The 14,016-nt window shown below is 55.2% G+C and overlaps 6 protein-coding genes across 6 annotated transcripts; 4 read left to right on the top strand and 2 right to left on the bottom strand.

Annotated features, from left to right (window-relative positions):
- Positions 1-1,072: 1,072 nt before the first annotated feature.
- Positions 1,073-2,603, top strand: QC762_201490 (uncharacterized protein; the record flags this gene model as incomplete). Its single annotated transcript, XM_062887039.1, is given in 3 exon segments — positions 1,073-2,000; positions 2,134-2,255; positions 2,271-2,603. The coding sequence occupies 3 exon segments, from the start codon at positions 1,073-1,075 to the stop codon at positions 2,601-2,603; spliced, it is 1,383 nt and encodes a 460-aa protein (XP_062746819.1).
- Positions 2,604-3,400: 797 nt separating this feature from the next.
- Positions 3,401-6,906, bottom strand: QC762_201480 (uncharacterized protein; the record flags this gene model as incomplete). Its single annotated transcript, XM_062887038.1, is given in 3 exon segments — positions 3,401-3,631; positions 3,648-6,788; positions 6,811-6,906. The coding sequence occupies 3 exon segments, from the start codon at positions 6,904-6,906 to the stop codon at positions 3,401-3,403; spliced, it is 3,468 nt and encodes a 1,155-aa protein (XP_062746818.1).
- A 538-nt stretch (positions 6,907-7,444) lies between these two features.
- Positions 7,445-8,119, top strand: QC762_201470 (uncharacterized protein; the record flags this gene model as incomplete). Its single annotated transcript, XM_062887037.1, has 1 exon — positions 7,445-8,119. The coding sequence occupies one exon, from the start codon at positions 7,445-7,447 to the stop codon at positions 8,117-8,119; it is 675 nt and encodes a 224-aa protein (XP_062746817.1).
- A 1-nt stretch (position 8,120) lies between these two features.
- QC762_201460 (uncharacterized protein) lies at positions 8,121-9,492 on the bottom strand. The gene is made up of 2 exons (XM_062887036.1): positions 8,938-9,492; positions 8,121-8,884 (listed from the first exon to the last, which is right to left on the bottom strand). Exons 1-2 carry the CDS (start codon positions 9,201-9,203, stop codon positions 8,185-8,187), a joined length of 966 nt encoding a protein of 321 aa, XP_062746816.1. The 5' UTR covers positions 9,204-9,492; the 3' UTR covers positions 8,121-8,184.
- A 460-nt stretch (positions 9,493-9,952) lies between these two features.
- On the top strand, positions 9,953-12,103 carry QC762_0032190 (uncharacterized protein; the record flags this gene model as incomplete). Its single annotated transcript, XM_062883251.1, has 3 exons — positions 9,953-10,771; positions 10,844-11,715; positions 11,773-12,103. Exons 1-3 carry the CDS (start codon positions 10,715-10,717, stop codon positions 12,101-12,103), a joined length of 1,260 nt encoding a protein of 419 aa, XP_062746815.1. The 5' UTR covers positions 9,953-10,714.
- Positions 12,104-12,131: 28 nt separating this feature from the next.
- Positions 12,132-13,722, top strand: QC762_0032180 (uncharacterized protein; the record flags this gene model as incomplete). Its single annotated transcript, XM_062883250.1, has 3 exons — positions 12,132-12,246; positions 12,299-12,651; positions 12,708-13,722. The coding sequence occupies 3 exons, from the start codon at positions 12,132-12,134 to the stop codon at positions 13,467-13,469; spliced, it is 1,230 nt and encodes a 409-aa protein (XP_062746814.1). The 3' UTR covers positions 13,470-13,722.
- Positions 13,723-14,016: the final 294 nt, after the last annotated feature.

Below are 14,016 nucleotides of genomic sequence, written 5' to 3'. Positions count from 1 at the left end.
TGATGGTCCGGGCGGTGGCAAACAGCTCAGGGGCAAAGCAGCCCCTGAACGCACGAGCCACCTCAACTGTTGATATTGGATAGCAACAGAAGACTCTACTCATATACATGATAGAAAAACTCTAATCCTCGTGATATTTTCTCTTCCAATGTACAGAACAGCCCCAGTTCCCTGAATTGCTGTCTGCGGTCGGCAACATGTCTCTCCTGCTCTCCACCGTGCTCCGGTTCACGGAGAAGACTGTGTCCTCAGCTGAAGACCAAACACCCAAAAGAGCAGAAAGTGAACTCTTCTAGAAGATGGAGCAGCGGGTCTTTGTTGGTCCTACTGTTGGCTCCATAAGGTAGTTTGTATGTGAGGTAGGTAGCGAACAAGTTTTGTGCAGCCGCTCCCAGGGCCACTCTACAGTCCGCAACTCTGATCAACAGGCTGATAGTAATGAGTCAAATATATGGACTGCGCTGACGAACCTTTCGTCAGTCACAATGTACTCTGCCACCTCCACGAAGAGCTGGACTCCAAGAGCCACTGTTTCTTGTGAACACTCTTCCAGAGCCGCAATGTCTCGACAGATACCTTGGGAACCCTCCGGGCCTTCTACGGCTTGACTGCGGCTGGCAGGCGGGTCCGCAGCTGATGATGAAGGCACCGCAGGACGACTAAGCATGGCGACTAAGCGGTTCGCACGCACTTGTTTGTTTTGAGATTTTGGGACTTCTCGAAAAATGCTTCTGAACTGTTCATCGGCGTTCACAGCTGCTTCTGTAAGTCTTAATGTTGCTCGAGCAAACCAACCTCAACCACTAACCAGGCGCTCGCACGCCATCGCAGTTACCGCTCACAGACGATGGAGAAGAAGGAGAAGAAAGAAGATGGGGTGATCGCCGGCCTCATCTTGGAGAGGAAGATCCCGCGCCGGAGCCACGGTACGTCAAGACTGTCGAGCAACTCGGCCGTTTTGCGACTGACTACTCGAAATTCACCTTTGTGCTCGACTTGATTCACTTGTTTGCTTACTTGAGAGCCAAAAAAAGTCGAAGAAATCAACTTGACTGGAGTTTTCTAACAACAAATGTCGATAGATACCTTTGCTTCGAACCTCGGGCGCAAGATGTCGCCCTCTGCGACCCCCCCAACGGTGGCCAAAGGCCACAAATCCGTCAGGAGCCTGGCGACCTTTTTCGAGGAGGGTGCTGCTCCTGCTGCCACCACTGTTCCCTCCTCCTCCTCCTCCAACCCCTCCAACCTCCCCGTCGCCACCAGCTCGTCCGTCTTCGCTCCCTCCCCCTCCTCCAAACCAAAGCTGCTCTGGGACCCTCACGAGCCCGATGACAACGACCTCACCCTGCTTGATTACAAGCAGTTCATGGCGAACCTTCCGCTGGGTCGTTGCCTCGACGACCTGGAGTCGCCCACCAGGGCGGCGGCAAGCAGCAGCCGCCAACTCCACCCCGAGGCCCCCAATTCCCAGCACGCCCAAGAGGCCAAAAACGTTTTGGCAACCCTGGACAGACTCTTCCCGCCTCTCCCTCCCCTCGACGACCCGCCGGTCCCAGCAAGCGACCCCGAGCCGTCGTCCGCCGCTGGCCAGGAGCTTGCTCCTGAGCCTGAGCACACCCAAGAACGGGCGAAAGCCTATCGGGATGTCACCAGACGAGTGCTGAGCATCGACTGGGACGAAATCGAAGAAGATGATATTTTCCGTCCCCCCAGCTTTGTTCTCCCGCCGCCGCCGCCTTCTCCCCTCCCGGCTTTCTCCCCGTCGTCGCCGCGTCTTCAGCCGGTCACTGAAGAGCAAGAGGACGAGTCCAACGAGTCTCATAACTCGTACCAGCAGGACGATCAAGACCAGCAACGGCGGTCTCGAGAGTACCAGCCAAAAGAGCGGTACCATCAAGCTGAGGAGCAGCAGCACCAGTACGAAAAGTACCAGCCGGCCAAAGAGCAGCAAAAGTACCAGCCAAACGAGCGGCACCAGCCAGAGCAGCCATCCCAACAAGAGCAGCACCCCCATCATCATCAAGTCGACCGAAACAAGCGACTTTCACCCCACCAGGAGCAGCTCCCTCTCCCCCCCCTTCATCATCTCACTTGCCCCCCCAAATCCACACCCACCGCCGCCCCCCACCAAAACGCCTCTCCCCCTCCCCATCGGCAAGCTAGCTCTGCTGTCCCTGGCGGACTCTCCTGCAACCCCCTCTCCTTCACCCCATCGTCCTCCCCCGATGCCGACTCGCACTCCTCCGCCACCACCACTACCCCCACCACCACCGAGTTACCCCCCTCCTCCTATCCCTTCCATCACCCCTCCCGTTTTTCTCTCCTCTTTTCCCGCTCCCCCTCCCGCTCCCCCGCAACAGGAGCGCTGCCCCCCTCCAGGAGCAGCAACCCGGCATCATGAACGAAAGAGGGAGGAGTTTATGAAGAAGTATGCAGAGTATATGAATAGTCGGTACAATCCTGAGTCGGGGAATTATATGGGGCCGGAGGTGCGGAGGGTTATGGGTCCCGAGAATGAGGAGACGGAGGAGGAGACGGAGGAGGAGAAGAAGGCAAAGAAGCTCGATGAAGGCAAGGGGAAGGCCTCCGACATGTTCGGATAGGCGTCAAAAGATAAGCCGGGACGCGTTCTTTTTTGTTTTTGAGAGGCCTGTTTTCTTTCGTTTGAGGCATCAAAAGATTGGTTGGGAGGCATCAAATCATGCCTGATAGGCCTCTGTTTACACTTGTTTGAGGCGTCGTTTTATGTTCGGGGGTGAGGCCTATTCGACATTTTTGAAGGCCTAATTTTCATCTGTTCTACGCATATCCGGGGTTAATGGAGGCGTCAAAGGATGTCTGGGAGGCCTAGTTGCATTCGTTTTAGGCGTTGATACCGGAGGGACAAGCATATTTGCATTGGTTGGAGGCGTTTGTTGGGATAGTTGTGTGGAAAAAGGGGGGCGTATTTTTGCTTGTAATGATACCCCAACGCTCAAATATCAAGAGCTTGTTTGTTTCTGTTGCTGTCAACATCTGACCCCTTTGACTGCGTGAGAAATGCTGTGAACATGTCTTTCATTAATATCTATCCAAGCACTTGTGACCAGCCATCCAAGCATTCGGTGTTATTATTTCGAGCTTGTTGTGTCCATTTCAAGCTGGGATGGAAAGAATCAAAAGCTAGCGATGAGGTAATTCAAAGCTGGGATTTCCATCTTTTTGTGAATCAAAATTTTTCGCAATCAATGTTACTAAAAAGCCCCAATATATCTTGAAAGTCAAGTATAAACAAGGCTCTAATCATCATATATACATCCGAAATAATATACACCCCCCAACATCTTTGTACTCTCTCATACAAGTACATATACACTCCCCCCCCTTCTTCTTTTTTTCTTTTTTTTTTTTTCCTTTTTTTTCAAAACGTCGCCTTCCCCCCCCCACCCTCCCTCTTCTCCCTCTCCTCCCCCTTCCTATCCTCCTCCACCCTCTTCACAAACATATCCCAATCACTCTCCTCCTTTCCCCCCCCCCTCCCGTCACGATAAACCTCATTCCCATACATCTCATCCTCCACCACCAACTCAAATTCCAACTTCCTCCTCCTCTCCTCCTGCTCTTTCACAATCCTCCCCAACCTCTCCCACCCCTCCTCCCTTTCCCACCCCTCCCCCCCCCTCCTTCTCCCTCCCCAGATCCTCCTCCATCAACCTCTCCAGCTCCCTCCACGCCCTCTCCTTATCCCTCAACAGCTGCAACTCCTCCATCATCTTGTTATTAGCCCTAAACCCTGCCTCCTCCATCTTCTTCATCGCCCACGCCACCGCCCCGGGCCGCTGCTGCCGCGACCAGTTCCTGACCAGAATAGCCCAGGTGTGATAATTGGGCTGGAGGTTGTGATCGGCAAGGTACTTTATCCAGTCTTCTGCCTGCTTGATGCAGTCTTTGACGTTGGTGATGGAGCGGGAGGCGCGGATGACGCCCGACAAGAGAATATTAAAGGTGTAGATTGTCGGGGCGGGCGACATGGAGTAGAGGTACGTTTCGTCTTTGTGGAAGGCCGCCCATTGGGCCTGCTGGGCTTTGAAAGATGGCCAGCCTGCGCCTGGGCGGGGGGCCGGGTGGAGGGGGGTGACGAGGTCTGGGTCGAGGAGAGGGAGGAGTTGCTGGGGTGAGGGGGCTGATTGTCGGGGTTGTTCTGGGGGTGATGGTTTCGAAGGTTCGGATAAGGGTGGTGGTTCGGTGGGTTCTTGAGGCTGGTCGGTGGTGAGAAGCGGTTCTTGGGCTTCGTCCTCAGTTGGCTGTAGCTCTTCCCGAGTTGCAGGACGTTCGGCTTCTGGAGGTGGTAGATAGTCTTCTCCGGCTGGGAGGTCTTCCTCAGCCTGAAGGTATTCTTCGTACCCTCGAAGGCTTTCTTCGACCGATAGGTCTTCCTCGGCAGGTAAGTTCTGCTCTTCGACAGGTAGGTCATCTTTGACAGGCAAGCCATCTTGGGCTGGCAGGTTTTCTTCCGTTGGCAGGTTTTCTTCCGTTGGCAGGTTTTCTTCTGAGGGTGGTAGGTAATCTTCTTCAGCTGGCCGGTGCTCTTCTTCTGGTGGTGGATGTTCTTCGACTAAAATATGTTCTTCGGTCATTATATCTTGAGCTGCTGAATCTTCAGTTGGTAGACCATCGCCCCCCTCGATCAGCAAAGGCTCTTGTTCCGACAAGACAGCATCCTCCTGACTTGGCAGGACACTCTCGATAGTCTGCACCGCCTCCTCATCAGCAGGCGAGTCATCATCCGCCATCCTCTTCGCCAACAGCTCTTCCTCCTCTTCCTCCTTCAACACCCTCTCCGCACACATGGCACCCTCAATCATATCCTCCAAAATACCAAAACCCGCCTGCAACGCATCACGGCTCTCCGCCGCTCTCTTGGAGTTCTCCGCAGGAGCCCACGCGACATTGTTCCACTTTGGAATCTTGAGCAACGAGCCCAAAATAGCATCATGCACTCGGCTGTCCTGCTCCCGACAAATCTGACACACGGTGTATTGTCCCTGCATAAGCTTCGCCCTGAGCCGCTTGTAAAAGCTGATAACCTCTCCCGCCTTCCAAACCGCTCGTGTGTACCCCCTGAGCATAATGCTAATGACATCCGACCCCGGAACCGCCGGTTTCTCAACCCGCTCAGGAAGGCGCTCGAGGATGAGATCAATCTTTCGCAAAAAGACAACATCCATATCCGAGGTCGCAGTTGCAAAAACCTGCTCTTTTGTCTCATACGGCGGCCCCAGCCTGACAGGGATAAGAGACTGGAGTTCCTTGTACCGATAGAACCTTGCATAGACCAGCAGCAGGGCCCGGAACGTCAACGCAGCATGCGCATTCCGTTGGCCTTCCTCCTTCAGCTGGAGGTCGTGCTGCCGAGATATCACCAAGACAGAGTCGATGATGTCGTTCCAGATGTGCCTGCTCTTCAGCGCCTCGGGAACAAGCTCTTCCAGGGTCTGGAGCACAGGCTCGATGGTGTTGGTGCGCTTTGCCACGTTTAGCAGGTTGGAGAAGATGAACTGCTCAGGCTCAATGCCCTGATCAACCATGATCTGGTAGATGGTCCACGCTCCCTGGTAGTCACCGGTGGCTCGCATGCCTCGGACCATGACACTGTATGTATACTTGTTAGGCGTGATCAGGTTGAGCAACCGTGTGGTCAGCTCCCGGCGCAGCCGCCCCAACTGCTCTAAATGGCCGTCTTCCACACCTTGAAAGTCCAGGATGCATGTGCTGAGCATCATGGTCAGGGGCGCGTCGCCGTGGAGCTCGCCGCTGGTGATGGCTTCCTCCAGCAGATCCAACGCCCTGGACTTGTACCTCGGATCCCGAGCAAGACGACGGGCTATAGTGTACCAAGTGTAGGGGTGAAGCGGATGAGCGTACTGCAGCAGGTCCCGATACAGATTCCACAGAGCTTCGGCCTCCATATCTCTTGTCAGAAGAAACAGCGTTTGTTGGGTGAACTCGAGCATGTATAGAGTGCGAGTCCGCAGAATATGACGGATCGTTTCGGCGAGCTCATGCGTAGTCTTTTTGCTTGAGCGAGACAACGAGCACCATTTGGCAAGGAACTCAGCCGTATCATTCACCGCCCACCTCGGCGTCAGAAACCCCTCAAAAGTCGCCCGGAGAAATTTGGGAGCCAGCTCTGGGTCGTAGCGGAGCAGGTAGAGCATCGAGTCCATCCATTTCGCCATGTACTCATCTACGCTGCCAAATCCGCAGTGGCGCTCCTTGAACTCCCCCTGCTCGATTTCGGCTGCCTCAAAAAGCATCTCTGTTTTTCCCCAGTCAGGGAAATCCTCCACATCGGCCAACATGCGTGAATAGGCGCGCCCTGACTTCAGGGCTCTGTACAGCGGCCGGAACCTGGCCTCCCATGAGTCCAACCAGTTGCCCCTGTGACCTGGACCCCAAGCGAGCTTTCCTCCCCTCTCGGCGAAACGGTAGGGTTCAAGTTGGGGTACTTGATTGTCCCGATCCGCAGCATTGAACGTGTGGCTAGCCACCCCAGGCTCAGCTGTGCTCGCATAGTTCCTTTCTATTTCCTCCGGCCCCAGTGAAGAGAGAACTGGTGTTGTTTCTGGCGATGTCTCGTTGACATTGTTCGCAGGATCTGGATTCGCCTTGGCTGTTTCCTCCATGTCATCGGGGCTCATATGACTGTCGACCTTTCCCAAAGACTTCTCCCATGGCGGAATGATATCTGAGTCGTCGCTCTGGAAGGACAACCTGGTGGTAGTGGTGAAGGGCGCATCTCGGGCGAGCTGTGCCAGCAGTTGCTCTGACCTCTGCACTCTCGATGTCTGGGATATTGGTGGTGGCGGTAGCAAGGGGTGTATAAGGGGTATCTGGGACCGACGTTGACAGGCGCGAGCCAGACATGATCGGCCGACCAAGCCGGCCCGCAGTATCATCCCCGGATGCGACTAGACGATTGTGGTGCCTCTGCGACGGCGCGGGATGCAGTCGCGCGCCATGAGAATCGGGCGGGAGGACGTGGGGTGCGGTCGTCATGCGTCGAATTCGTCGTCGAGGTTGGGCATGTTGTGGTTGGACTGGCAATCCCGAGCGATTTGTTCAGGGGGGTTCGCCGGTCGCTGGTCGCCGGTGCCGTCTCCGAAATGTCTCTCTTATCACGATGAGAAAGTCATCTAGCTCCCAAAAAAATCAAAAAAAATCGGCATTGCGAGGGGCTGCAGAGCTTCCGGCCGGCAACGAGCGGCAGCCCACCTCTCGGCACGCAAACCCCCCAACCCTGTCGAAAGCTTCCCTGTCCGCTGTCAGGGACCCACATCCAACATCATCCTCCATTGGAAATTGTTCACAGGCGGCGCGACTGTGTACCTCGAACCAATTCGCGGTCAAACAACACCAGGAACATCAATTCCCTCCGAAAAACCACCACCACATCACAACAAAAATGTCCTCCCACACCACCCTCGCAGCAGCAACCGACGACCGCAAAGCCCGGCTCGCAAAACTCAAATCCCTAAAACGCAAACAACCCTCACCCTCCGCATCAGACGAAGCCCCTTCCCCTTCCCGCTCCCAATCCCCCCCAACAAAACAAGTCTCCCACCTCCACCTCTCCGGCCGCAACTACGACCCCGAAACCAAAGGCCCCAAACTCGGCTTCGAAGCCCCCCCCACCCTCTCCCTCGAGGCACCCACCCTCGAAGAACAAGCAGCAGACCTCCAAGACGAAGTAAACCGCCAAGCCGCCATCGACGCAGCCCAGGCGGCAGAAAAGGGCATCGACCTCTTCAAGCTCCAACCCAAAAAACCAAACTGGGATCTGAAGAGAGAGTTGAACGCCAAGATGGAGGTGCTGAATGTGAGGACGGATAATGCCATTGCGAGGATGGTCAGAGAACGATTAGCCGAAAAGAAGAAGGTTGCCGAGGAGAGTCACAGGGGAAGCAAGGAAAGTGAGGATAAGGAGGCGGATGGGATGCTGGACGGGGCGGCGATTGTGGAGGGGATTAAACTACGTGAACGGGAGGAAGAGGAAGAGGCCAGGAGAGAAAAGGAGGCCGAGGATGAGGAGTTGGGGTTGGCCCGACGGTTTGATGAGCAAGACGAAATTGTTGCTTGATGGTTTGCAGAGAAAAAAAAGTAGGCATATGATACCCAGATTTGATTCGCTCTAATTATTGCAATCTATCTACCCATATTCATCGACTGTGTCAGCGCCAACCTCTTGCTGAAGGGACTCAGACTCCTCTCGCGCGGCGGCGGAGGTGCCCGCTGCTGGGCTGGCGGCGCATTTCTTTCTCTGGGGTGGTCATCGTCCCTGTCCCTGAACCGGTTCCGAGGACCATCACCGCGGCCTCTCCCATCGCGCCTTGGTGGAGAACGCGCAGGAGATCTCGACCTGGATCTCGAGTAGCCCCGACGTCTGTGCGAGTCATGTTCGGCGTCTCTGCCGGGCGGCGCATGCCGAGGGGCACGCTCAGGCTCAGGCTCATCGTCAAAGTCGCGATGGCGCCTGGGTGGGCGGGCCTGGCTCGGCGAAGGGGAACGTCGCCGAGGCGGGTAATCTCTCTCCGGAATGGCTGACGGTTCCCTAGAATAGCGCTCCTCCGGGCTTAGAGATCGTGGACGAACCGGATGTCCACGGGGAGACAACTCCATATCGCGGCTGATCCGTTCTCTTCTTGGGGGACTGGGACTGCGCCTTGGGGCTGGAGAAGGGGACCTGGTCGAGATGCTGGATACGGAGTCGTAAGATGGCGACCTGTGCCGCCGTAGGGGTGGTGAACCCTTTACGGACAGTTCTTCTTCCTCGTCCCTTTCCAGCTCTCGCTTCCTGGCACGCTCGGCCTCCTTTTCAGCGAGGATCTTATCGGCTACGCCCTTCCTGTGGGACAGTTAGGCATTTGAGGTCAGTGGACTCAGGTAGTGGGAGCTTACTTCTTCTCAATGTCATCCGGGACAGCATTGGTAAGCTTGGGTTGGAGCTTGGGGTTGAACAGCTGCTGAGTTCGTGAGGGTCGGGGAATATACGGCCGCTCCTGGGCTGAAGCTTTGCATTCGTAGGAATAGTGCCGTGCTGTGAGTGTTAGATGGGGGAAATGGAAATAGTTTCGGTGAAATGAAAAGTACGTATCTCGTTTAAGACATTTTTGGCACTGGACGTTTGTCGATGTCGCTTTGGAAGGACCGCTTCTGCGCCACATGGTGATCTTGAATCGTGAGAAAGATGCGGTCTGGTGTTGTGGTCGATGAAACGGTTGATGCCAAGTTTGGGATATCAGTGGATGATTGAGTTGCAAGCTGAGCGGCCGAATTGTTAAGATGAAGTGAAAATTTGGCGATGATGCGGCGGTTGATAGGTATGAAGGCTGCACCTGAATGTCAAGCCGCTCTTTGTGATGATCGAATTCGAGAATTCGGTTGCCAGTAGAATCTGTGAGACGGTTGTGCCTTTGAATTCTTTTCCTGCTTGTGGCTGCGATGGTGTAGAAACGCGCTGTCGCGAAGTTGAAGTTGAGTTGGTTGCCAAGCACTGTGAAGCCAGTGCAGCATGCTTGCGGGTGCTGCTCGGGTTGGGGTTAGGGTTAGATACACTTTTACCACATATCAGGGGAGCTATCAGGGAGCTAAAGCATGTCACAAGGAATGTTTAAAGCAGCAACATCGTGAGGACAACAGCACTACTATTCCAGCTGCCGATACCACTGCTCATAAACATCGTGACGTGGGCATCTGCAAACTGCACACATGGGGGCCGTGGTGCTGGAATCGAGGCTCAAGGTTGACGGGAATGAGGATGTGTGGATGATTGGTCAACTTAGATGGGGTCTGGCGGCCTGAGCGCTGACAGCAAAAAGTCCCCCAAATGATGCCTCCCCTCCGACCCAATGTCATCAACGCCTGCTTTGGATCCGGTTTGTGCTCGGGCACTTGCATTGCTGATAATTCAGCATGGCCGGCGCAGCTGCGCAAAGGGAAGTCAGCTGCATAACCCTGGGTCGTTGAGAAGTCCGGGTTTGTTTGTTTGGTAGCTCCGCCTATAAAATAAAACCGGGGCCGGCCCGCTTGCCTGACAAACCGCTGCCACTGGCTCCAGCGGGCAAAGAGAGAGAAGGTGCACCTACCTGCAACCCTGGAAGCCTCCTCACCGGATTTCCTCGTGCAACCACAACGACTTGTCGGACGCTGGAAATCCTCCCACCACCGCCCCTCACCCGGCCGAGCCATCTGCCCTTCTTCAAACTGCCCAATTGTGGCTTCCCTGTGTCGAGAACCCCAGACACACAGTACAGACGTCTGGAGCGCCGACGGTCGGAAAACGACGGGCACCTGTGCAGTCCTGCGATAAGGTAGCCACCTGGAGTGCACAAAAGCTCAACCATCACATCCCGCCCCTGGATCGATCGAATCGTCGTCGCCCTCATCCAGCAGACAGACAGACCCCTTTCTGCGATCACGGCCACAAAGACCAACGATGATTAATACCGACGCACTTCCTTCGCTCTTGACAGCTCTGCTCCGTTTCATTTCTTGATTTCGTCTTTCTGCCGGACCGCCACTCTTCTGCTTTCTGCCCTATTACGAAGTCAACCGGCCTCCCCCGCCTGACACTTCTTGGACCGAAACCATCTGCATTTTCGCTTGTCTTCGGAAACTTCGATACATAGGCAGACACGAATTTTCTATTTGCGCTCGTTAGAACAAAGGTCGCACGATGACGGCCATTCCCTCTGCTGTGGTGACCGATAACCAACGACTGTCGTTTGCAAGAGTATGCTCTGAACCTTGTCCGCCTTTTGTTGAAGCCGCAAGAACATGCTTGCTGATAAGTGATTGCTTTCAGGTTGCCGCTGCATCAGCGTCCAAGGACATTTCCACCACTACTACCATTGTGAAATCACCAGGTCCATCGCCGCTCAAGGAGAAAAGGGAGACCACCAAGAGCGTCGATGTTCCGGTTCCGCCAGTAGTCACCGCCAACCCCGCGCTCGAAATGTCGACCCCGGAATCGAACATTTCACCAGCTGCGCAGAAGATGGCCAGCACGGCTCAGTCCATGGATGCCAAGGTTGTTGAGGGCTTAAAGGATTTAAAGCTCGAGGCGTCACCGTCTAATGTCGTTGTGGCCAACGGGTCTCTGTCCGGCGCCGTGGGAAGGTCAAGCAGAGCCAGCAACGGCCAAACACCAGCCGACGACGTTTCGCAACGAGCAGACTCGAATTCCGAGCTTGGAACGAAGCCGCCCAGTCTTGACGGCAAAAGTATCACGTCCGGGACCACATTCGCTCTAGACGAGAAGGAATCGCTGCGTCCTGATGACAGTGCCAGCGTGAAGGCTGCGGCCGAGGACGACGATGCGTTTTCCATCCGCGGCTCCTACATGGCCAGCTCACGCATGGGCTCAGACGTGGCCGCTCGCATTCACCGCATCCAAATCGGCGACATGCCATCACGAGCAGCGACTGCCCACCATGGCCTGGTTGGTAACAAAAACCAGGGAATCGCCACCCCCCAAAGTGGTGTCTCCGACAAGCAGCTTACCTCAGATGCGAAGCTGCCTCTTGCCAGCGGAGCAGTCGCGCCTGATGGGATGGCAAACGGCTTCCTGAGCCAACACCCAGACGAGAAGCTGTTGGAAGCTATGCAGTCCCACAAGGACCGCATCTTTCTTTTGCGATTGGAACAGCAGGTGATCGAATTCGTACAGGATTCAAAGTACGCAGTTTCCCCCTTGCCGACTGTTCCCGACATTGCTGACGTTGTACCCGACAGAGAGCCTTTCATGGACCTACCTCCAAGCAACTCATTCTGCAGAATGCTGATGCATAAACTGGCAGACTACTACCATATGACACACTCCTTCGAGTCCCAAGCTGGGGCGGTGCGTATCTTTAGGACGCCCTTCTGCCGGATCCCTCCCTCTCTGTCTAGTATTGCAGCAAACACTCCTAATAGCAGTTCTCCGGCACCCGCCGTGATGCCGCGAAAGATCATGCGTCGGGGTGAGGATGGAGAGTTTGGCCCCGTAAGTGCGGCTCCCTCTAAGCCAACCTCGGAAGCTGGCAGCGATGGCAAGGACAAGTCTGTCCCTCGAGAGAAGTAAGTGTACATGTTTGTGATTGAAGAGAGCTATGTTGTCTGACCCCCAGCCCTGCAGGATGACGCGAGAGGAGCGAGAAGAGGCGTACAACAAAGCCCGTCAACGCATTTTTGGAAGTAGTGAAAATAAGGAGAATCAGAACCAAGGTGCGTTTGTTTGCCGCGCGCCGCGCATGACCGTCTGCTGACAACAGTGCAGATGGCGAGGACAGTAATGGTGTCTCTCGTGCCAGCTCTGTTTCCGCCAAGGATAGAGTCAACGGTGGAAAAAGAAAGGTCAACAAGCAACGACGAGATGACAACGAGGGCTTTGAGTCTCGCTCGCAGTTCGTTGCTTGGTGCGGGCCCCAACAATCTACCTGGGCGGCTGCAGGGCCTCAGTATTATCAGGTCGCTGCACCTCAGTTCAACGGGCAATACCAGCAGCAACAGCCGCCACAACCGGTGTATCAGACCACCATGCAGCCCATGTATGGACCTGGCCAACCGCATCCTCCCCAGATGATGCCTGGCAATGGATATCCTCCTCATTACAATGCAGTGCCTCAGACCGTACGTTCCGTGTATGCTCTCTTCAACCAACACCTCCCTTGCTAACTGCGGCCTAGTATCAGACTCCAGCTGGACCACAACCAAGAGCTCCACTGCCACCTCAGCCGGCCTATCAGGCTCCTAATGCCCCCCCAGTGGCCGGGCCGATGTACAACGCTCCTGTCCCGGCCATTCAGCAGCCAGCATGGCCGCAACAACCACAACCCCAGGCGCAGCCCCAACCTCAACTTCAACAGCCCCCAGCCTTCACTCAGGGTGCTTATCCGCCTCCGCGGGGGAGCCCTGTTCCTGGCCATGCTGGGATTCCTTATGCCTTTGGACAGCTTCCTGTCAATGTCAACCCCAACGATCCCAAGAGCCAGCATCCAATTCCTGGGAGCTACAGCCGTCAGTCCTTCAACCCAAAGACGCAGTCTTTTGTGCCCGGCGGCGGAATCCCCATGCAGCAGTCTACGCCGCCGCCGGCTGGTTCATATGGAGGAACAAGCTCTCACCACGGCAGTCCGCATCCTCAGTTCAACTCACCTCACTTGAGTTACGCGGGGTACCAGCAGCCGATTCCGCAGCCAATGCCGCAGCCCGGTTATGGGCCGGTGCCCGGTGCCTACAGTATGACGAGACAGAGCTCCAACGCCTCCATGACGCAGTACCACAATGTGCATCAACCTCTGCACGGCATGCCCCCGCATGCGCCGCAGCATATGGGCGGTCCACCACACATGGCACCCAAGTCCAACGGGCCGCCAGGACAGCAGACATATAGCCACCTACCGAACTACGGCAACCCAGCCACATTGCCGCAGAAACCCTCGACTTGATGATGAGAATCCCTAATCAACAAAGTATGTGTCGTTCGAGTAAGAGGTTTCAAAATGGATAACGTAAAGTTCATGAAGGCGCAAAAGTCTGGGTTTTTGTTGGCTTGGGTGGGTGGCGGGACGTGAACTGCATCGAGGCGTTTTAGGCGTACAGGGAGGGGGTGTGCTTTCTCTTTTCCTATCAAGGGTGGTGTTTAACAACCTTGAATGAAGAACAAATTGAACGGGTGTGTTTTTCAAAAAGTTAGCGGGCATCTTCCTCTCATCATCCCCACTCTAGCTCGTTCTTTCTCTTGTTGGGGTTGCAGAGGGTAGGAGGGAAGATGGAATCGGGGGAGGGGGGAGGCGAGCGGAATTGTTACAGCAGGAGTAGAGGCCTCTCTCCACATAGAATTAATGCGATATAATGTTGTATTTGCTTCGTGTTGGGGCCGTGGCGAGGGTTTTTATAGATGTGAGATAGACAATACAGGGTGTGTTAACTGCTGATCAGTTGTGCATGCGTGATGTGTCAAGTGTGGTTCTTGGGGAAGACGAACTGTACATA

This window comes from Podospora pseudocomata (genome assembly GCF_035222375.1).
Source record: "Podospora pseudocomata strain CBS 415.72m chromosome 2 map unlocalized CBS415.72m_2, whole genome shotgun sequence".
In the NCBI taxonomy this organism is placed as follows: domain Eukaryota; kingdom Fungi; phylum Ascomycota; class Sordariomycetes; order Sordariales; family Podosporaceae; genus Podospora; species Podospora pseudocomata.
This window is presented reverse-complemented; position numbering and strand designations above follow the sequence as displayed.